The following is a 22,912-nucleotide window of genomic DNA, read 5'->3' as shown; positions in this document are numbered from 1 at the left end:
TCTTGTGAGTATGTGGGTGGGTGGAGTCTATCTTTATTGTATTTGATGTATGGGTAGGTTTTCTATATATGTTGTATGTTAGGTGGTTGTTATGTCTAGTTATGGATATATCCAAGTAGTTTATGGTGTTGTTATATTCAGTGTCCATGGTAAATTTAATATGGGGATCTATTTTATTTAGTTGTTCTAAGATTATGTTTTCATTAGTATGTCTATTGTCCATGATTATGAATGCATCATCGACAAACCTGCACCAATAGATGATATTTCCTATTTTTGATTCCTTGGTGTTCTAAATAGTCCATATATATATACATCAGCTATTATGCCTGATATTGGTGATCCCATGGGTAATCCTTTCTGTTGATAAATAGTGTCATGGAACTTGAAATAATTGTTATTGATAGCAAATTGTAATAGTTTTATAAATTCATCTATTTCCAATTTGCTTAGCTTACTATGGTTATAAAGATTGGATTCTATGATAGTAATAGTTTTTTGTGTGGGTATATTAGGATACATGTTTGTTATATCATATGTTGCTAGCTTGTAAAAATGTTCTATTCTTATATTCTTAGTAATACTGCAAAATTCTATTGAGTTTTTTATGGTTTTATTTGCTAGAAAGACAATGTTTTTTGAGGAATTTTTGTATGTATTTGGATAATTTATAGATAGGGCTTGACCTGTAGTTTATTATGGGTCTCATAGGAATGTTGTCTTTATGGATTTTAGGGTAAGCTTTAGCTGTAGGTATTCCTGGATTCATGATGATTAATTTTGTAGTTTCCTGTTCGTTCAAGAGAAAATTGATGTTTTTTAGGAGAGTTTTTAAGTTCTTTTGGATACTGTTAGTAGGATCTTTAGTCTTAATTTGAAAAGTTTCATCTTGAAAGCAGGTTTTTCTTTTGTTATATATTCCTCTTTATCCATAATGACTGTAGTGTTTCCTTTGTCTGCCTTTGTTACTAGTAAGTTATTTTGCTGGATTTTATTTTTGAGTACCTTAATTTGTATTTGGTTTGTGATTTCTTGATTTTGAGGTTTTTGGGTGATTTTATTGATATACTGTGGTAGTTAAAAATTAAATAACTGGAGGTTCAACCTATTCAATACTCAAAAGAAAGAAACGTAGCAATCACATTTCTATTTAAATGGGACCGGTTTCGACCTTAGTCTAGGTCATCATCAGCCATAAAAAACATGTAAAATGTTTAAGAATGTTGGAGGTCAGTTTTTCACTGTTAGGCACAAAGACACGACATCACATTCTGTTCTGCACAAAGTCACAACATTAACAATCAACTTGCGAAGATCAAAAAGGCTTGAATTCGCAGATGAACAGATCTGTAGATGAAAGCCGCCAGCTCCCGGTGACTACGTGGCACACTCAAGGTCACGCGCTGCGGCCAAACACCAAAGCAGAGTGGAGAACGTTTCGAAGGTCCAGAACCTGTCACGGCTGCGGGAAGCCAAGTACGTATATAAAAATGTACGATGCCAATTAGTATAACCGAACGAGCACCCGTACTAAGATCTTAGCTGGAGTACGGGTGCTCGTTCGGTTATACTAATTGGCATCGTACATTTTTATATACGTACTTGGCTTCCCGCAGCCGTGACAGGTTCTGGACCTTCGAAACGTTCTCCACTCTGCTTTGGTGTTTGGCCGCAGCGCGTGACCTTGAGTGTGCCACGTAGTCACCGGGAGCTGGCGGCTTTCATCTACAGATCTGTTCATCTGCGAATTCAAGCCTTTTTGATCTTCGCAAGTTGATTGTTAATGTTGTGACTTTGTGCAGAACAGAATGTGATGTCGTGTCTTTGTGCCTAACAGTGAAAAACTGACCTCCAACATTCTTAAACATTTTACATGTTTTTTATGGCTGATGATGACCTAGACTAAGGTCGAAACCGGTCCCATTTAAATAGAAATGTGATTGCTACGTTTCTTTCTTTTGAGTATTGAATAGGTTGAACCTCCAGTTATTTAATTTTTAACATCAATAATTTCAATACGGAACAATGAAATTTTTATCTTTAAATACTGTGGTAGTGTTTTTTTAATTTCATATCTAATTTCATTTTGTTTTTCTTGAGGTATTTTGTTTAGAGCATCTTCCGTTTTCAGAAATTGAATTGTTTTTCCAGTTATGTTTCGGTCCCTTGCTCAGTATAGTAGTTTCTTTTTCATTGAATACTGTGTTAGTTACGTTTTTGAGTGGCGGATGGAATATATGTTGGTTGCTTTCAGTAAGAACGGTAGTGTGTTGTCTGTTCTGTGTATGATTGGTTTGGTTTAGTGATGTCTTAAGTGCGTTGAGTTTCTTATTCAGGGTGTTCTGTTTCTGTATGGCTATATTTTCTATCTTTTCGTTATTTATTTGTTGGAAGTTATTCCAGTATGTGTGTGGTAGTTCATGTGAGGCTTTAAGGTGTGCTTCATACATTTGTATGTTGAAGTGTTGTTTCTTTCTATACATGAATTTAATTTCTTCCTTAAGCCATATTCGGTTTGTCTTGTTTTGTGTATTTTTGGTTTGATAGGTGCTTCTATGTTTATTATTATATTTCCTAAGAAATTTAGGAGTTAGACTGTTTTGTAAACATTGTTTTAAGAAAGTGATGTTTTTGACAATATTTGTGATCTTAATTTTCAGATTTTGGTATCTGTGTGCTATTTTTCTTGCCTGGTTGGCTTTTCTACTGTTGTTTATAAGTTTCATTTCCGTATTGTTAGATATTACTTTACAAAAAACAATATAAATATAAGTCACCACCTTATCAATACAAAATTTATTCACATTCAGCTAGTAAATATGGTCAAGACCGGTTTCGCATCTTCAGTTGACATGCATAAAAGATATATTTTACAAAAACATCACATATAATGATTAAAACTTAAATTAAATCAAACCGATAATCTGGCCGCAAATGTGTGAAAAACTTGTGTCTTGATCATCCTGTAGTCAACTGCTATTCACATGGCCAGCAAGGTCTTATGACTTCATAGTAACATGCTTCACTGTACTATTACATTAACCAGGCCAAACACAGTGCCATTTTGCCAGAACTTTAGCTATCCCTTATTCAATTGCTCCTCAATGTATGCGTGTAGATACTTTGAGTTGAAGATACTCTAATCATGTTAGTGCTTTGGTTAGTCAAAACGAATGCAAGCATAAACATAAACTTCATTATTGTAGTTCCATTATTAATCATCTTACCCTGACATCTAAAGAAGAATAAAATATTATATCACTAATGACATACCTCAAGGACTGGTCCTGCACTGAGAATTGTCTGCTCTACTCCACTGCCGTGACTACCCTTTTGACTCAAAGCAGTCAAGTGATGCAGTAAGAAATTGGTACTCTCAGTTTTGCCACTCCCACTTTCACCACTGATCACAATGCACTGATTATGGCGTTCTTTCAGCATACAATGATATGCAGAATCAGCCACCGCAAAGATATGTGGAGGTAACTCTGGTCCCATTCGCCTGTTCTGATAGAGCTTCACATATTTTGGATTGTAGATGGGATGAAACTAAACAAAAGCATAAGACAGAGACAGAGATTTATTTAATATACTTTTAATGAATACCAGCAGAAAAAAAGAACAATAAACAAAACAAAATACTATTCCTTTTTACAAACTTAGGGTACATGATAGACAATGAAATCAATACTACAGATTTTGTACATACTGTATTAAAATAGTAAACTTAAATGTTTAAGTGGACAACAGAGGTCTTTGTGGTGGAAAACCAAAAGCCATGTTTGAAGGTCCACTGCTCCACTCTCCTAATAGCGTGCTGTAATTGTCGCTCGGCGACTGCCATATTACGCAAGCTATAGTGCAGAGCAAAATCATTAACATATAGCGACAGTATTACTGCTGAACCAGCAGCAGCAACAATACCGTTTATGGCAATCGCGAACAGAGTGACACTAAGAACCGATCCCTGTGGGACTCCATTTTCCTGAGCGTGGTATTGCAAATATGTCCTTCCTACTCGGACACGGAATAGACGGAGGGACAAAACATTCGCAATAAATACCGGCATGTTACCTCGGAATCTCCACTGATGCATGTGGTGCCTATTCTAAGTCAAAGAAAAAAGCTACCAAATGCTACTTGCGGAGAAACGCATGCTGGATAGAGCTCTCCAGGCGTACCAAATGGTCAGTGGTAGAGCGAGCGGCTCGAAAACCACACCGGTACTCGGACAATAGTCCTTGTTTCTCCAGACACCACACAAGTTGGCGATTTACCATCCTCTCAAATAGCTTACACAGGAAGTTTGTAAGACAAATCGGTCTGTAACTTCCTGCATACTTAGGATCTTTGTCAGGCTTGAGGACAGGAATTACTATGCCCTCTCGCCACTGAGACGGAAACTCACCCTCTATCCAGATTCGGTTGAACACGTGAAGGAGATATAATAGACTATCCTCACTAAGGTGTTTCAACATCTGGTTATGGACACTGTCTGGCCCAGGAGAACTGTCCTTGCAAAGCACCAAGGCGCTGTGGAGTTCCCACTCCGTATAGAGCACGTTATAGTCCTCGGAAGCGTGAGTGGTAAACCTAAGGTGATGACGTTCGGCCTCCCGCTTCAGATCGAGGAAATCACTATGGTAATTCCCGCAGCCAGACACATCCGCGAAATGACTTGTGAGATTGTTAGCAATCGAGAGAGGTTCAGTGACGAGACTGCCTGCAATGGAAATTTCCAGTACAGAAGATGGTCCTTGGATATCCGAAATATGTCAAAATTTAGTCCACATTTGAGATGATGGAGTGTGGATGTCACAGACAACACATATCTCTCCCACGAAGCTTTCTTACTTGGGCGAATAAGAACTCTCACCTTAGCGCAGAAATTCTTAAATGTTACCCAGTTGGCCACAGTAGGCTGCCTACGATAACATTTATGGGCTCGACGGTGTTCTTTGATAGTTGCTGCAATTTCTTTGTTCCACCAAGGAACGAGTTTTCCGCAAAGAGGCCCTGAGAAGGAGGAAATGGACTCCTCAGCAGCAGCAAGGATAACTTGTGTTATGTAAGTTATTTTGCCATCTACGGTCTGCGTGGTATCGGCGTTAAAGACAGCTAGGGATGAGAACTTTGGCCAATCGGCATGTTTAAGAATCCATCAAGGAGGAGCCTCGACAGACTTTTTTTGTAACAAAGTAAGAATTATGAGAAAATGGTCACTGTCACAAAGATCGTCGTGTGTATTCCACCAAAACAGCAGAACCAACGTTCGATTGCATAGACTTAAGTCTATGCGAGAGCATGTGCCGTAACGTACACTGAAATGAGTTGGTTCGCCTGTGTTCAAAATACATAAATCCAGCTCTGTTACTAATGTTTCCAACTCCCCACACCTGGGGCAAGGTGCATCAGAGTCCCATACGGGGTGATGGGCATTAAAATCGCCCAATAAGAGGAAGGGACGAGGAAGCTGATCTATAAGATCAATGACAGCATTTATGCGAAGGGGCTGGCCTGGTGTAAAATAAACATTACAAACTGTTGCTATGACAGGCAGCGGAACGCAAACTGCTACAGCCTTCAGCGGCGTTCTTAGTGAGATCTCTTCGCTGTAGGTATCAGAACGGACAAAAATGCCAACGCCACCGGAGGCCCAGTGAGCATAATGCCTATCATAACCGTTACAGTTCCACTGTAACAGTTCCATAGTGTGGGTGTGGACTTCTGGTGATTAGGTTAGAAGCAGCGTAATGTTACCTAACCTACACTCACATCCCCATCCGAAGATGGAGATAAACGGTCTGTGTGCATCACCTCGTCACCAGACGATGTGATGCATGCCTTGAATTTCTTCGACCTAGTCCGGGGGGGGAGGGGGGGTTTCTCCCTACGAGGGGAGCGCGCAGGTTTTCCAGGAGGAAAACCTGCTAGCGCAGAGTCAGACCCTCCGGGTGGAGGGCGTGATGCTCCATTTGTAGGAGATTTGGAAGAATGACTGGTAAGGGCGCTCTTCCTCCCCGCTGTCGATTCTTGTTTATATGGGCTGGGAGGCGATTTCCCAGCCCTGGGTGAAGATGCTGCCTCCGCTGGCTGAAGCGCGGCTTTCGCCGACCTCATGAGGGGAGGAGACGTTGTCTTCTTCTCCTTCTGTGCCGGCGTAAGTTTCTTAGCCGGCACAGACTTATTGGTGGTCGAAGGCCAGGATGGACCCGCCTTCGAGTTCGTTCTCTTTGCGGCGTTGCTCCTGCCGCCTTGGACGCAGCGATCTTCTGGAAAGGTGTTCCAGTTGAAAATGAGGAACCTGGGAGAGACTGTGTTATCATGCTGAAGTCTAGTGTCTTGGCCAGTGCATTAATAAACTTACGGCGTGCTTCCTGGTAGGAAAGACCATCCAGGGTCTTCATCACCTGGATCTTCTTCTCACATAGATAGGTCGGACAGTTCCGATCTCGAGGAGAATGAAGACCAGAGCAGTTAGTGCACTTGTACGGAGTTGTGCACTCCTCCACGTAATGAGCTACTTTTCCACATGTACCACATACAGACTGATTCGAACAACGAGATACCATGTGTCCAAATCTCTGGCATTGATACCATCGCATAGGAAGCGGGATGTACGGCCTTACATCGCAATGATAGGTTGTTACCTTGACTTTCTCTGGCAACAATAACAATTTGAAGGAGACTATGAACGCACCCGTGGCAACGTCTTCACCGTTGACTTTGCAAGTGATACGCCGGACATGTGTCATGCCACAGTGTTTCATGTCTTCCATAAATTCATCGTCAATGTTCAGAACGAGATCACGGTGGGAAATAACTCCACGAATCAGATTCAAGGTTTTGTGCTCTTCTAGTTTGACGGGGATATTGCCAAAGTGGTCGCGCTTCAACCGATCTGCTTGGAGCGCAGTGCTCGTCTTCAGAACCAAACCACCATTGCGCATTTTCTTTAGATCCTCAAGTTCACCATATACACCTTCGATGTGTCGTCTGAAAAGAATAGATTTAACCAGCTTGAAATTGTGCCCAACAGTTGAGGTAGCAACCAGGAACCTAGGGAAGCTGGAACCCAGAGTAATACGCTGCGCTTGTTCCCAAGGGGTTGCCCCCATTACGGAATCAAAAGTTAAAGGCTTGGGTAGCAAACTACCGGGGTCCGATGTTGATCAATGCCTAATACGGGAGGACTGAGGCAATGAGTACTAGGACTCCCTCCAGTCACCTGCAATAGTATGTACCCCATAGCGTGTAGAGAGCACTAAATATAGGTAAAAATAAATAAAAATAGTTAATAAGAATATGTCCTGGCATTTGGCTGTGCGGGGACCTGCATTGTCACGGGGAAAACACTACTGCCCAGGTACATGACACTCCCACCCGCCGCTTCCTGGATGGTTACTGACGGGCTTTTGAGCGTAGTCGCACACGTAGGACGTCTATCTCCGAGCAGCACGCACATCAAAAATTTGGAATACGTCTACAATTAACCCTCAAAAAACAATTAAAAAATAAAGAGGGGACCATGGCATTCTACGACAGGCAGGGATTACCAGTGATGTACACTGACTGAGCAAATGTCATGGGATAGTGGAGCGCGACGGATGGGAGTTGCGATTACAGAAGTGGTGCGGGAATTCGACTTCACACAATCAACCGTGTCCAAGGTGTATCGTGAATGGTTGAATGCGGGTGTCACCGTCCACAACAGACGAACGACCGTCCGTCCAGCCACCCTCAATGACCGTGACCGGCGACATCTGAGATGAATTGTCAACAGTGACAACAACCGTGCAACAAATCACGGCTCAATTCAACACAGGCCATGCTAGACACGTCTCCCAGTGGACAATCCGTAGGAACATGGGTTCTATGGGGTATGGGAGCCGGCACCGCACACAGGTGCCACTGTTAACCCAACGTCATCGGGCACAACAACGCGCATTTGTCGCCAGTCACCGGGGATGGACACCGAAATAATGGCATAACGTGATATGGTCGGACAAATCACGATTTCAACTGCACCATGCCGAAGGGAGGCACCGTGTACGGCACAGGCCACATGAAGCGATGGATCCCGCCTGCCTCGAAGGTGTGGTCCATGGCGGTGGTGTCTGTTATGGTCTGGGGTGCATTTTCCTGGTATGGAATGGGCCCTCTAGTTGTTCTGGAAGAGACTTTGAATGGTACGCGGTATGTTGAGCTGCTCGGAGACCATCTCCACCCATTTTTGGCCTTCCAGCGCTGATCGGTTCTGCAGTGTTTCAAAATGATAACGCGCCGCCACATCGCTCCCACATCACCTGGAAATGGTTCCAAGAACATGCAGCGGAGGTCCAACGACTGCCATGGCCACCCAGGAGCCCCGATATGAACCCTATCGAGCATATCTGGGATGTCCTGGAACGCAGGCTCCGTGCCATGGATCCTGCACCCACAAACAGACCAGCATTGGCGGCTGCTCTGCAAACGATTTGGTGCCAGCTGTGTCTAGAGGACTACAAGGGACTTGTCGTCTCACTTCCACGGCGTCTCACTGCAGTTCGCAGGGCCAGAGGCGGCCCCACACGCTATTAGGTGGCTATCCCATGACATTTGCTAAGTCAGTGTATTTAGCCCCTCCCATCACAGGAAGTCCAACACATGATATCCAACCGCAATCCATGTCCGCGCCTAGGTCGCCCCTTTTAGTCGCCTCTTACGACAGGCAGGGGATACCGCGGGTGTATTCTACATGTGCGTCCCCAACCCGCAAGGAGTTGTATAGAAATGAGTTCTGGCCACTGACATGATGGAATGAGTTAATTTCATTCCAAAATCTGAACTACCTTCACAAAATATAGGAAATTTTACAATACACACATACAGATTTTTTTTTAATGTGCTTTGAGTAGGACGAATGATTATGCAATGACTGAGAAGTTGTTAAAAAAAAAGCTTTGTCTACTTGTTTTATTCACATCTAAACCATTCGAAAAATTTAAAAAAATCAATGGGACTATTTAGAATAAGAAAAAACATTTGTCAGTAAAATTTGGAATACATTTTAACATAGCAATGAAAAATTTTACTAATGTACGTTCTGAATATATAATTTCTAAACTATTCAGCAGACAAAATATAAATGCTTCATAGTTAAGAACAGGCACATTCAGTCATGGATAGGAACACACAATACTATAAACATAATGACAGGTCAAGTCATACAAACACACTTGCTCGTTCCTTTTGAAGACGTACAATGACAGGTCGGTATGGGAAGAGAGAGCAACAGAGAGAGGTGACAAACTCAATCACGAAAACACAAAAGACATACCTGACCATAGAAGAAAGGATAACAGTAAGGTTTCAAGAAGATAAAATTGGTGAAAGAAGGTCTTTGTCTCACAAAGAATTCAGTGCAGATCATGACTCAAGAAAACCATTTGCATGCTCCACGTACAACTTTCTCCTGATACTTATGAATAGATTCTTGAATATTTCACAGCAATATTTTACGACGATATTTTCCAACTTGGAAAATACATACATAAATTATGGGCAGTATGAAAACACATCAAAATGTTTCGTAGATGTCCTCTTCCATAACAGAAATAAATACACATGAGCAGTTGCACATTTATTTCATTTCATGGAAACATGAAATAAGCAGACACTCTTAAAAATGATGTATCTGATGTAGCAATTTCTCTTGCTAGCAATACAAATGAGACATCAGAGAATATGAATTACGCTGAATTAGGAGTAGCATATCAAAGCAATGATGAAACCTGGAAAGAATAAAAAATTGCAAAATGAAGTTTGGCAAGTCCCATAGACATCTTTTTACCACATTTTCACATCAAGCTATATCTGACAAAGCAGTTTGTAAAGGCAATGAATCAAAATAGTGACTGTTTTAAGTATATCTATTCTAAATTTCGTTCCTTGTCAGAGGCCTGACATAAAACTGTAGTAGTATTTAATTGCACTAGTAGCAGCAGCAGATATGTCAAGTGAAACAAGTTCTATAAGTGTACAATAACTGTAGAAATAGCCTGGTGGCCATGATCGTTAAGGCGCCAAGTCTAGATGGTCTAACACCGAGGTTAACCAGTTCAAGTCCCATTGATTGAAAAAGTTTTCACCATCAAAACGTTGGCCGGCAAGGTAGGAGAGGTGGTGATATACAATTTCTAATCACTAAATTGCATGTGAAAAGCATGGATTCAATTCCATTTTTTTTTTTTTTTTTTTTTGCAACTTGTTTTACGTCGCACCAACACAGACAGGTCTTTGCAGTGCTCATATGGAGTGAGGGCATACGATACTGTTGTCGTGATTTCTACCTCGGATGAGGGCATAAAGCCTTGAACAGACCCCTTGGTACTATTTGACAGGAGTAGGCTATGTGCCAGCACCAGGTTTCACCCTCTCCCTTCCTACTATTATGCATCACATCAATCACTTCATCTCATCCCATCTCGTTAACTCCTCTGATGAGGAAGACCGCAGGAAGAGAATCCCATCGAACAAATTCGCTACGAAGATTCATCTCACTTCATGCCTGACCCAACAGAGAAATGGGACAAGGGCTGGATACACACACTTGTGGAACTGGAACAATTGATAACACATTACCTTTCCATCTGACTCTCTGGTAATAAGAAGCAGCTACATTCAGAACATACACGTAGCGACTGGAATAATTCATCTTGATATCATTAGATGCAGATGTCTGTCCACTTTGAATTCTGCATACTAATTAGTCACCGATGTTCGCTGAGCAGTGAATTTGCCTAGTGAAGCTGGGTTTCCATTTTGATGCTTGCTTCAGAGTATATCATTCTCCACTTGTATCCAGTGTGGGATAGTAGAGGTGGCATAAAATCTCAAAACAATTTCTTCATTAATGGTGAGATAGTGAGTCCTCTAGAGGTTATGTTGACTCTCTCAACCAAAGGAACAAGAATATTCATAAATCCCACTTTACTAAAATGAAACTTTCTTTTAAATTGTTGGTCATAATACGTTTCTACAGGATTTTCCATATCTTCTGTGTGCACTGAAAGCATTCTGGGGTTTAAATGCAACATAATCAGCAAAATCATTATCCTCTATCTTGCTGCAACATAAGTGAGTCACTTACCTGTTTGTAGGAGGTCCACTTATAGCATTAAGTAGGACACTTAAGTAGGTAATATGAAATTAAATCTGGCTTATAAGGGGCATTTACGTATAAGTTCTGTCTATGAATTCAGCCCTTAGTTCTGTACTTTTGTGCACCTTAAATTAAACTGTATTTTACTGTAAACTTGTCCATTCTAAGGTGCAGGTTTACACTTTCTTAATGTGTATTGTAACCATTTCTACTCATTTATCACCCCCCACCCCAGAGCCTGTTTAAATAGTGAAGATTTTGCCTTTTATTTGTTTCTTGATAAATTTTGTCTCCCATGAACTTTATTACTTATTTAAAGATCACAATGACACCAGTTAATGGTCCCCATCAGAGCATTCCACACGTTGCACATCCACTTTGCCCAATTACCGTATAACCTCGAATACCACCCGCCCCACACACCACCGAATAAGACCCACAACCTTATTTTGAAAGAACAAAATTAAAAAAAAAAAAGTGAAGTCAAAATTATTTACAATCTTTACTAACACACATCAAATGATTAGAAAATACAAATAAAAGTAAACAAACATTTCATCATAATCATCATCAGTACCAACTTCGGAACATTCATCACCATCACCTTCCCATAAAATGTCGTCATCGCTGCCATCCATAGCATTAGAAATGCTACATTTCCTGAAGCTCTTCCGATGAGGTCTCCAGGCACACAATTCCATGCCGTCAAAATCCACGAACACAGCAGCTGAACTTCCGGGCACTGAATGCGACCAGTTGGCATCAGTGTGTGATTATCAGCTGCCATTCTGTATAGAGCTGGATGGTTCTCGCAGACATCCAGTGGCTGTAGCATAGGCGTCATCCCACCCGGAATGACTGCTACGTCGGTTTTCCCATCCTTGATATGTTTCTTCACAGAGTCTGTTTTTGTGGCCGCGGTAACTGTCGAGAACAAGCAAGCTCTTTGTCCCAATAATACACCAGGGCGACGTTGCCAGGCACACTTTACCCTGTCTTCCACAAGTGAACTGTCCATCCAGCCGGAGTTCTGAGATCTGACGATAACACCAGCGGGTAGATTTTTAGGAAGCGTCTTTCGCTTGAGAACAATGTACGGCGGCAATTTGGTTCTGTCGGTGAGAATACACAACATTACCGTACACCATTGTTTTTCATTACCACTTATTCTAATAGTAATCCTTTTAATACCATTCAAATTAAAATACTGACGTGTGCAACGTAATTTACTTAGCTCAACATAGGCATAATTCATAGAAGACCTGGAAATAACAAGATAATGAAACTAATCATGATTTTAAATGTGTTTCTTGTGCATGTTTTCAGGAGCTACATGATGGCCAACTAAAATGGAGACAGGATTGACATCTGGCGGTAACCTAACCAGCTATTCCTACGGACCCGAGGCTTGAGACCACAGTGCGGACGTGATGCAGTGGTAACTCGGAGATGACCATCCTGTAGGAGAACAACAGACCAGCTGTCCCAGTCCAGAAACGCAGGTGGATTAAGTTAAGTTTCACAAAGTTTCCTTTTCTTTTCAAAATTTAACTATATATATATATATATATATATATATATATATATATATATATTTCATTTTTGTAGCAAGTTATTAATGGTGTTTGTATAAGAGCTAGGTCGATATATCTTCGAGAGGTGATTTCAATATATAGTTTCTGCATGAATGTACTAATACTGACGTTTAACTAATGGATTTAGGTAGTCTTCCAAAACTTATAAACACTCTAATGCATAGGAAAGACAATATTCGCCAATGAAGTGCTTTGATAGCAATGTTCAGCTTTCTTTCAAAGAATTATACCATGCATAATGTGATCTGTGATATTTGAAATGAGAAAATGAACCATGTTGAATTGAAGGTTATCGAGATCGTATACGTCAAATTATTGCCAGATGGAAGTAGAGATAAGCTTAATATGTTCGTACTTTAATAAAAGAAGTGAACATCGATATGAATGGTAACTGTTAATCCATGAAACATAAATTGTGATAAGACACAGGATATTTTGAATTGAGCGTTACTTTAAACAGGTTTACTGATGTTTATATTTGTGGTGTGGTCATATATGGCGGAAATATGAGGTAAGAAGTGTGAATGTTATGAGTAATAGACATATGTTGATATGCTAGGTGTTGAATTATGACAAGACGATGAATAAGGAAGGAATTCTACGTAAGGCTAATTGATGTTAGTTTATGTAACGCAGTTTCAAACCAGGGTATATTTGACGCGTATAGACATATAATATGGTTTGACTTATGTATGAGTTGATTACATTTTGTTAGGGAACTTGCAGGTTAATAATAAAGTACGATCATCGAAAATAATTCCAGATAACCTATAGTAAAGAATAATGACAGCATTTTCTAAGAGAATTTTACATGGTACTTAATATTTAAACTGATTTAAGTTGAAACAGCAAATCATTGACGGTAGTGTCTGCATAGTATCATGTTATTGCTATCTACGAGTTCAGAAATTTCATCTAAGGTATTCCTTGACTATTAGTAACCATATGATCGAATCTACGATGCATTACAACCTTAATATAACCTATTCATAAACTTGAGATTTTTATTGAATAATTCTTGCATACTTCTTACGGAATATTTTGAATATGTCCAAGTATGATTAAATATATACTTTTTTTTATGTTTATTGGTATATTAACTTAGGTAGCAATTGAAAGCTACAAATGTGAAACATTGCTTACTCTGCTTACGTTTATTAATGAAAGAGTCATGAGCAGCATAAAACATGAATTAGATATTTTTAAAAAAGCAGCTCCTTTTTCCAGAACTTTTAATGACTGTACACATTATCAATATATATATTATCAACATTTATTCATATAAAACATAAGATTATGTAAACATTTTAATATGTTGATAGAAATTAGCAACAAGTTAGAATTTTTAATGAGAATTTAACAACTTAGGTGGGTATGAGTGAGCCGGCCTAGCTAAAGTATAAGTGGGGATGAGAGAGAGAGAGAGAGAGAGAGAGAGAGAGAGAGAGAGAGAGAGAGAGAGGGAGGGAGAGCGTGCGCGTGTGTGTGTCGAATTACTTGAATGTTGACCATGTCTTGTGAGTAGTATGTAAATATGCCTGTAAATACAGTAACTGTGTATAACCACACTATGTAGAATGTAATTGTATATTTGAATATTGTAATTTTAAGTGGTGATGGAGGCACTTTCGTGTATGTGGGGTTATGCCCTTTCTCCATTCACCATCCATAAATTGTACCTACAATTAGTGAAAAATAACTAATAATAATAATAATAATAATAATAATAATAATAATAATAATAATAATAATAATAATAATAATAATTCATGGAGAGTTTTATTTTATTTTATCCTTAATATGAAAATGAAAACCTACAACCAGTTTTCCAGTCATTGACTATAGGCTATTAGTACGATGGGGTCGCCACTCCCAAAGTGATTTATTAATAACTGATAGATGCTATGAAATGAGAATGGAGAGTGTTGCTGGAATGAAAGATGACAGGGAAAACCGGAGTACCCGGAGAAAAACCTGTCCCGCCTCTGCTTTGTCTAGCACAAATCTCACATAGAACGACCGGGATTTGAACCACGGTATCCAGCGGTGAGAGGCCGACGCGCTGCCGTCTGAGCCACGGAGGCTCACTATCCTTAATATATCATATCTTTAATGTTGAGCTAGGCAGCTAGGCTAGTTCTGCAGGAAAGTATAGGAAAGAAATTATTTTATATACAGGGTTATTCACCTAACATGTTACATGCAAAGAAGTTCTAAACCATTAAATATATCAGCATTCTGTTTTCATATTCGTAAATGGTACGCAGGGTCTTGTAAAATAACGTGCTACTTAGTCTCATGGGGTGATTAACAACCGAGATATTGATACTGACTCCATATTTTTAAATGGAACGGCACTAATTTATACAGCTGATTTAAAAGTTCATCTGCGTACAAGTTCAAATATGTAAGTATTTTCAAAATCGGACAATTACTTTTTGAGATATAAATAAGAACAGCATGCACGGTTTTGCATGTCGCATCAGACGGCGTGAAGTCGGGCAAGGACATATTGAGGCGCAAGCTGCTTCCTGGCCTTGATTCCAGCCACAGAACGGATACCAGGCAAGTACTGTAAACATAATGTGATGTACCGTAACATACCCTGGGTATGCAACATTATTGTATGATTGGCGAACACACAACGGAGAAGGGAGATTAAAGTTGTATTGTTTTGTTTTGACATGTAATAGACTGCGCTCAGTTTAGCATTTTTTCTGACGGATGGGAATGGGAAGGATTTGGAAAGAAAGTCGGCCGTGGCCTATCACAAAGGTACCTATCCGGTATTTGCCTGGTGTTGAACATGGGACACCATGAAAATCAATGTCAGGTTGGGCAAGGCAGGACTCGAACCTACGATCTCCCGAATGCACGCTACTACAGTCGTGCTGGAGCTCTGCGGAGATTAATGAGTGTAAAATAAAACATAAATAATAGTGTTACTGCCATCTCACTACGATCAGCTCTGAACATTTGCTTTTCTAGAAGGAGCTCTTCCGGTGTTTTGTGTTATGTTTATTTCTCAACTCATAGAGTACTATGAACTGTACACTAAAACCAGTGACAATTATAGCTTTCGTTATGTTCCTTTTAAGGCAAAGTACTTATTTTATTCGTTTTAAACACATCAACCCTTTCTGTCCTGTCATGTGTTCGCCTATCATACACTCTTTGCAAACCCATCACATGTGTATGAAGTGCTTACATGCCTGGTACCCATTCTGTGGCTGAACTCACTCCCAGGAAACTGCTTGCGCCTCAATATGTCCTCGCCCGACTTCACGCCTTCTGATGCGGCATGCTGTTCTTACTTATATCTCAAAAAGTAATTGTCCGATTTTGAAAATACTTACATATTTGAATTTGTACGCAGATGAACTTTCAAATCAGCTGTATAAATTTGTGCCGTTCCATTTAAAATTATGGAGTTAGTATCAATATCTTGGTTGTTAATCACCCCACGAGACTAAGTAGCACGTTATATTTCAACACCCCGTGTACCATTTACAAATATGAAAACAAAATGCTGATATCTTTAATGGTTTAGAAGTTATTTGCATGTAACATATTAGGTGAATAACCCTGTATAACCTTGGATGATTAAAAAAAAAGTGATTGATGAATTTGAATTCAAACATATGAGAAAGATAATAATTTCAGAACAATATTTTTTTTTAATACTTTGAATGAAATGCTGCTGTGTACAAAAGATTCATGAGCTAGGAATTTAACATATCTCTTATGAAATGATTTTAAATAAAGTTAGTAGTTAAGAATTTAACTTGTTATTATTATTTATAAATTAGAAGATCAATTTTAAGTTAATTTCATGAGGGGTGATGAATAATTGAACTTAAAATTGGTTATATTTTGGTTTAATGACCCGATAGACAAGCAGATGTACTCAAGAATAAGAGGTGCGTTTCTCAGTCGGATTCACGTAAAATACAATTTTTTCAAATATAATTTAATCCCTGAGTTGTGTAGCATAGCTAGCTGGAGATTTTATTGAACGCCGGAGTGTAGCTGATTAGAGGAGAGAATAGATGCCCAATCGCCGAAAATTAGTTACTTGGTCGTCCGATAGTTGAGATGTGAAAGGAAGAAAAAGAGGGTGACTAAGAAAAGAGTCAAATCCGGTTCAAGAAAGACGTCGTGGTGCAAGAAAAAACCTTCCCTCAATCGGCGCAAGAAAGATTGTCACCCAACTGTGGGGTTCGAGAAAAAGATAGAGGACACACCCAAACTGGCACAATAGTGTATGTTTCATGTAACCAGAACCTCATTTCTGCTGAAAAGAATTATTCCACCTACAAGTTGGAAGCTTTAGCAGTTGTATTTCCCTTCGAGGAATTATTCTGGACCAAGTAAACCTTGTTTTTCTTTTACCTTTTGTATTAACTGAATGTTATCTCTTTGTGTCTTGTGTTTCCTTAAAATGAGGTTACCCCACGGTGCCAGGGAATCACATTTCATATTAAGGTTCATGGTTGGGCAAATTGTCTTTATGTAAATCGTGATTTTGTAACAAGTTTTAGCCACTTCATAGCATGCTTTCAGGAAGGTTGAAAGTATTTCAGTGGCAGTGTTTTTAAAATTCCCTTGATTCCCATCTATTTTGATGCTGGCATTTTTCGAGATAGTCAATTTTCCATTTGCTAATTTTAAATATATGGTAATCATCAAGAAAATATGCCTCCGTGGCTCAGGTGGCAGCACACCGGCCTCTCACTGCTGGGTTCCAGGTTCAAATCCCGGGCAATCCATGTGAGATTTGTGCTGGACAAAGCAGATGCTGGACAGGTTTTTCTCCGGGTACTCCACTTTTCCCAGTCATATTTCATTCCAGCAACACTCTCCAATATCATTTCATTTCATCTATCATTCATTAATCATTGCCCCAGAGGAGTGTGACAGGCCTCGGTAGCCGGCACAATTCCTATCCTTGCCGCTAGACGGGGGCTTCCTTCATTCCATTCCTGACCCGGTCGAATGACTGGAAACCGGCTGTGGATATTCATATTCATCAAGAAAATTCATATGCAAAAATTTTCAGAACGAGTGCTTTTCTGTTTTTCTTCTATACACTTTTATTTTGTTAAGTTTTGATGATAGGAACTTCAAGAATGACTTTTTATGAAAGCTCCTTTTAGTGTTAGATTTTAATATTAATATAGTTGTTTTTATCTTTGCAATTTGCTTTTACAGATGAAGAAGATCCGAGAAGGCCGAAACATACCTTTTATTGTCTTAGTTCTTAAAGTTTCTTTACGATGTGCTTTGTATTGACTAAGGTGGAACCTTTTAATTGTATATTTTTCTTGTTATATTCAGTTAATATGAAACTACGTAAACATGAGATACTTAAAAGGAGAACACAACAAAAAAATCAAGTTGCCTCAGAATCAAAGAGTGTATCGAACAGTGTTCAACTATATATTTGCTTTTGCTGTGCGCCGCTCCGTAGGCCGGTGAACTAAGGAAACACGAGTAGCTGTGACATCACTGAGCTGTAAGCGCTGAGCGAGCTATCGAGTTGATTATTGCAGTACGCGCTCAGCCGCTCTTCTGTTTACTTGAAGTGTTGTTTATTATAATAGTGCGGTGACTGTTTGTCGAAATGCCTTCCTGTAGTGTGTACGGCTGTAACAACACGAGTAGAAACCGAAAGTGTAGAGAGAAAGAAATACATTTCCATAGGTTTCCAAATCAAAGTAAGTCGCCTCGAAGGTTTAGCAGTTGGGTACAATTTTGCAAGAGGAAACACTTTTCTCCCAGTAAGGGAGCTACTGTGTGCTCAGTGCATTTCAAAAATACAGACTATGATGAAACGCAACTTTTGAAAATGAAGGTGATGCTTACGGAAAGGCTGCAAGGTCCGAAATTGAAGCCAGGGTCTGTTCCTTCAATAAGATGTCTGGCGTCGACAGATGGAGATACTTCTCAGGCAGGAATGCTAATTCATACGGAAGCCGCTTCACAAAATACACTGTGGGAGTACTCGTCAGAAACTAAAGGGAGCAGGACGGAAAAGTATGAGGCTAAAAGACGAAGGGAGTTTGTTGACACAGTATTAAACGGAAGTGATAACGATAATGATGTACACGACGTTCAGAATGATATGACAGAAAATATTTCACCAGACAGACATGAATGTAGTGTAGAAATACAGTGTGAGTTAGGAAGTGAAATAGCTAGAAAATACTTAGACGTTGCAACATCCGGCACAGCCTTGAACAGTGACGTAATGGGAGAACAGTTGAATGACAGTTTCTATGAACCAGATGAAAGTGACAGTGAAAGTTATATTAGTGATACTGATAACGAACACACTCAGGACGATGTACATATTACAGGTTCATATTTCTTTGTAGCGAGGACAAGTTTGCTCACACTCTTTGAAATTTGTTACATTTGTAAAAGTAAAGTGAAAAACATCCGTTAGTATTCTCAACCTATGGAAGGAAAGAAACCGGAAGGAAATGTCCTAATATCATCAGCATTATTGTTGTCAGGCATTCTGTTTGAACCATTTCAGTCATTCTGCAAGTCCATTAACTTACATATGATGTCACGAACTGTATATGATAGAATTATTCATAGAGTAACTGGTCCGATAGTGGAGGGTACTTGGCATCAAGAAAGGACTAACGTTATTGATTGTTTGAAGTAGTGCCAAACCCATTTGGTTAGCCGGAGATGGCCAGTATGATTCTCCCAGCTTTTCAGCCAAATATTTAGTGTATTCACTAATGGATATAAATACAGGCCGCATAGCTCATTTGGAACTTGTTCAGAGAGTGATGGTGAAAGGTGATCTTGAAAGGGCTGCGTGTGAAATTGCGATGAGGAAGATTGTACAGGAAGAAAATTGTAATATAAAACTCTTCCTTTCCGATAGACACAAAGGAGTAAGGTATTTACTGAGAACGCAGTATCCTGATGTTGAACATGAATTTGATGTTTGGCACATATCAAAAAGTCTAATGAAAAAGATGAAAGCTCTCGGTAAAAATCATCCAGAAGTTCAAGCGTGGAAGGCCAGTATAAATAATCATTTATGGTGGGCAGCACAAACATGTAATGAAAACAGTTCTGTGTTAATTGATAAATTTACGTCAATTTTGCACCACGTAAAAAATTAGCATAAGTGGTTAGAAAACGAATGGAAATCTTGTGAGCACGATACATTAACGGAGGAGGAAGAGAGAAAGAAAATGTGGATTAAAAGAAATACAAGTTCATATGAAGCCTTGAAGAAACTAGTTTTAGACAAATCTTTTTTAAAGGATGTGGAACATATAAAACACTACGTTCACACTGGAAGCCTAGAAAGTTATCGCAACCGTCGTTTGAAATACGCTCCTAAGAGAGTTCATTTCTCGTACAGAGGCTTAAAGCTCAAGTCAGTGATTGCTGCTTTGGACTATAATTGAAACATCAATAAATTGAAAGCTGGTATCAAAACTCAGTACTCAAAATCAACAGGAGGCTGGGTGATAAAACAGAAATATGAAGCGTCAAGCAATGGATGGAAGAAGGCAATAATGAACAAAATAAATCTCTTGCAAACTAACTATAGTAGAGTCTCACCTGAAGATCAAGCAATGGATCTGTCACTGCCTAAAAACATCGCTCCAATACCTCGACCTTCGAATGACGACCTGATCAAGAAGCACTTCTCACGATTTCACTCACAGCAATAAATGAGGTACCGTACTTCATGTCAAAATAATACACTATCTATATTTATCATACAAACAAGCTTAGGAAACTCTTACATAATTCTACTGTTTTAATTTCATTTTTTCATTTACAGCTTGAAGCCCACATAGGTGCCATCGGGTTCCGGAAATGTGTTCCTTATGGTGTTGAAAACACATGATGGTATGACAACTCTGTTCTTTTTACCAATCGCAATCCATGAATTTACCCACGAAGTGAACTGTTTGTAACAAATAAAACGCCAAGTTCTATTTGATGGATTTAAAGCTGTCAGTAAACATTTCCTTGCCATGTTCTTTGTTTTTAAGCTCATGTTATGCCTTGTCATTGTCAATACTTCATGGTCTAAAATAAGCCTTGTAAACGAGGGATTTCTTGTTATACACATAAATTTCTCAGATTTCACTGCTTTTACATTGTCTAATTCACAACAGCATACACCTTCTTCATCCGTATCCATGACGGTACACTCATTACATTTACACCAAATTCGCGTGCTGGCACGGCCTGTAGTGTTTAGCATATCCATGTCAAGATCGCTATCTGAATGGACATCAGTAAACGTCGTTCGTTCTGGCTCATACTGATACGGACGAATTATATTTACATCCATTATAAATAAAAATAAGCCCACTAACACTGGCAACAGAAGAACACGGCAGTAGCAGATGGAGTGCGGGAAAAGACTGAGCGAGTTTATTTCCAGCGTCAAGGCTGCCAGGTAGACTCTACAGCGCAGTGACGTCACGACCAGTTACTACTTCCGCACATAACTTGAGAATGGTTGGACACAGAGGCATCGGATTAACGGCATTGTTATTACATTCCCATAATACATCTTTAGCAATGAATAATGAAATATGTGTTTTTGTGTTGTGTTCTCCTTTAAACTGCAATGCCTGGTGTGAATTTTGAAAACAAAACCACATATTAAGTGCCTATGTGCACTCTCATGGTTAATGGTCCTAATTTAAGGAATATTTAGTTCTGTACTTGTGTACACATTACATTTAGTTTTATCTTACTGGAAACTTTTCTGTTCTAAGGTGCAGGCATTGCACTTTCTTAAGATGTATTGTAACGATGTCTACTTATTATTCTTTCTCCACAGAGCATGTTTATATGATTATGATTTTACCTATTATTCCTTGTTACTACATTTTCTTTCTCATGAACTTGATCTCTGCTTTCAAGATTTTAATGACACCAGTTAATGATCCCCGGCAGGGCATTCCACACCTTCCACATCCATTTTTACTAATAACTTGCACTGCCATTAGTTTTCTCTTTAATAAATTTCTCATTTCCTTGTTTTATTATGTAATGTTTACCCATCAGGGGTACAGCATTATTCAGTGGCGTATGCTGGGATCAAGACGTGGGCTACCACTAGACTTAGGTTATCCCTTTTCAATGGTTGGTTTAGTGAACGTCAAGCCTTCAGCGTTTTGAGCTGGTGCCAAAAGGCAACACAGAAGCTTTTTTTTTTTTGCTATACGTCGCAACGACACAGATATGTCTTATGGCGACGATGGGACAGGAAAGGGCTAGGACTGGGAAGGAAGCGGCCGTGGCCTTAAGGTACAGCCCCAGCATTTGCCTGGTGTGAAAATGGGAAACCACGGAAAACCATCTTCAGGGCTGCCGACAGTGGGGTTCGAACCCACTATCTCCCGAATACTGGATACTGGCCGCACTTAAACGACTGCTGCTTCACAAGCTACCGCCCTAAACCTCTGCTACTGTCAATAGTCAACACCTGATCAGTGGAGATGGTAGCCTAAGGTTTAGCAAATCAAAACCCAGGTTTGTTGCTAAATGGATAGAATGCTTGCCTTTGGTCCGATGGCTCTGGTTCAATATTCAGAATCAACCCCGTCAAACTGTTAATTCCCCGGCTTGGGGACTGCGTGTTAATGACGTCTTCGCCATTCATTTTATCCTCATTACGTCACCACCAAGCCTATACAGATACCACGCACTATTATTATTATTATTAAATGTTAAATTTTACAGCGTCATACCCATCGTTCACTGGTTAATTAGCTTCCTCGGGATATCAGTGGTGGTGTCTGACCCATGATAACGGGTTCGATTCCAATCAACAAAAGAGAACACTAAATCTGAAGGAGATTGCATTTCATTTTACTAGGTCAAAAAAGAAAATTATATTGCTCCTATAACAGCAGCCTTGCAGTGTCTTCCTACAAGGATGTACAAGTAAACGGGAGTGAAATACCAGCACTCTGTTATCTATATAAATAAGTCAGAAGTATGAGATGAGGAAGTATATACGATGAGTAACGCATGGTTGATAGTCAGCAGTGGCGATCCGGCGGACCGAAGCCTAGCACACCTGTCCCCCATGGTCCCAGCTCCCATCCGATATGCAGCAGCAAGCTGCGTGTAGCGAGTCTAGGGGAGAGGGACGAGAGTCTGGGCTGCA

The 22,912-nt window shown here is 39.7% G+C and overlaps 1 protein-coding gene across 2 annotated transcripts in view; it reads right to left on the bottom strand.

The window, feature by feature from the left end:
• Window positions 1–22,912, bottom strand: part of LOC136858446 (unconventional myosin-IXa) — an 842,620-nt gene that overhangs the window by 783,496 nt on the left and 36,212 nt on the right. For both annotated transcript variants that reach the window (XM_067137995.2, XM_067137996.2), the window contains exon 3: window positions 3,274–3,549. In XM_067137995.2, coding sequence (XP_066994096.2) covers window positions 3,274–3,549 — 276 coding nt within the window. The remainder of the gene's footprint in view (window positions 1–3,273; window positions 3,550–22,912) is intronic.

This window comes from Anabrus simplex, chromosome 1 (genome assembly GCF_040414725.1).
Source record: "Anabrus simplex isolate iqAnaSimp1 chromosome 1, ASM4041472v1, whole genome shotgun sequence".
Classification (NCBI taxonomy): Eukaryota; Metazoa; Arthropoda; class Insecta; order Orthoptera; family Tettigoniidae; genus Anabrus; species Anabrus simplex.
Note: the sequence above shows the minus strand (reverse complement) of the source record. Positions and strands in the feature narration are given on the sequence as shown.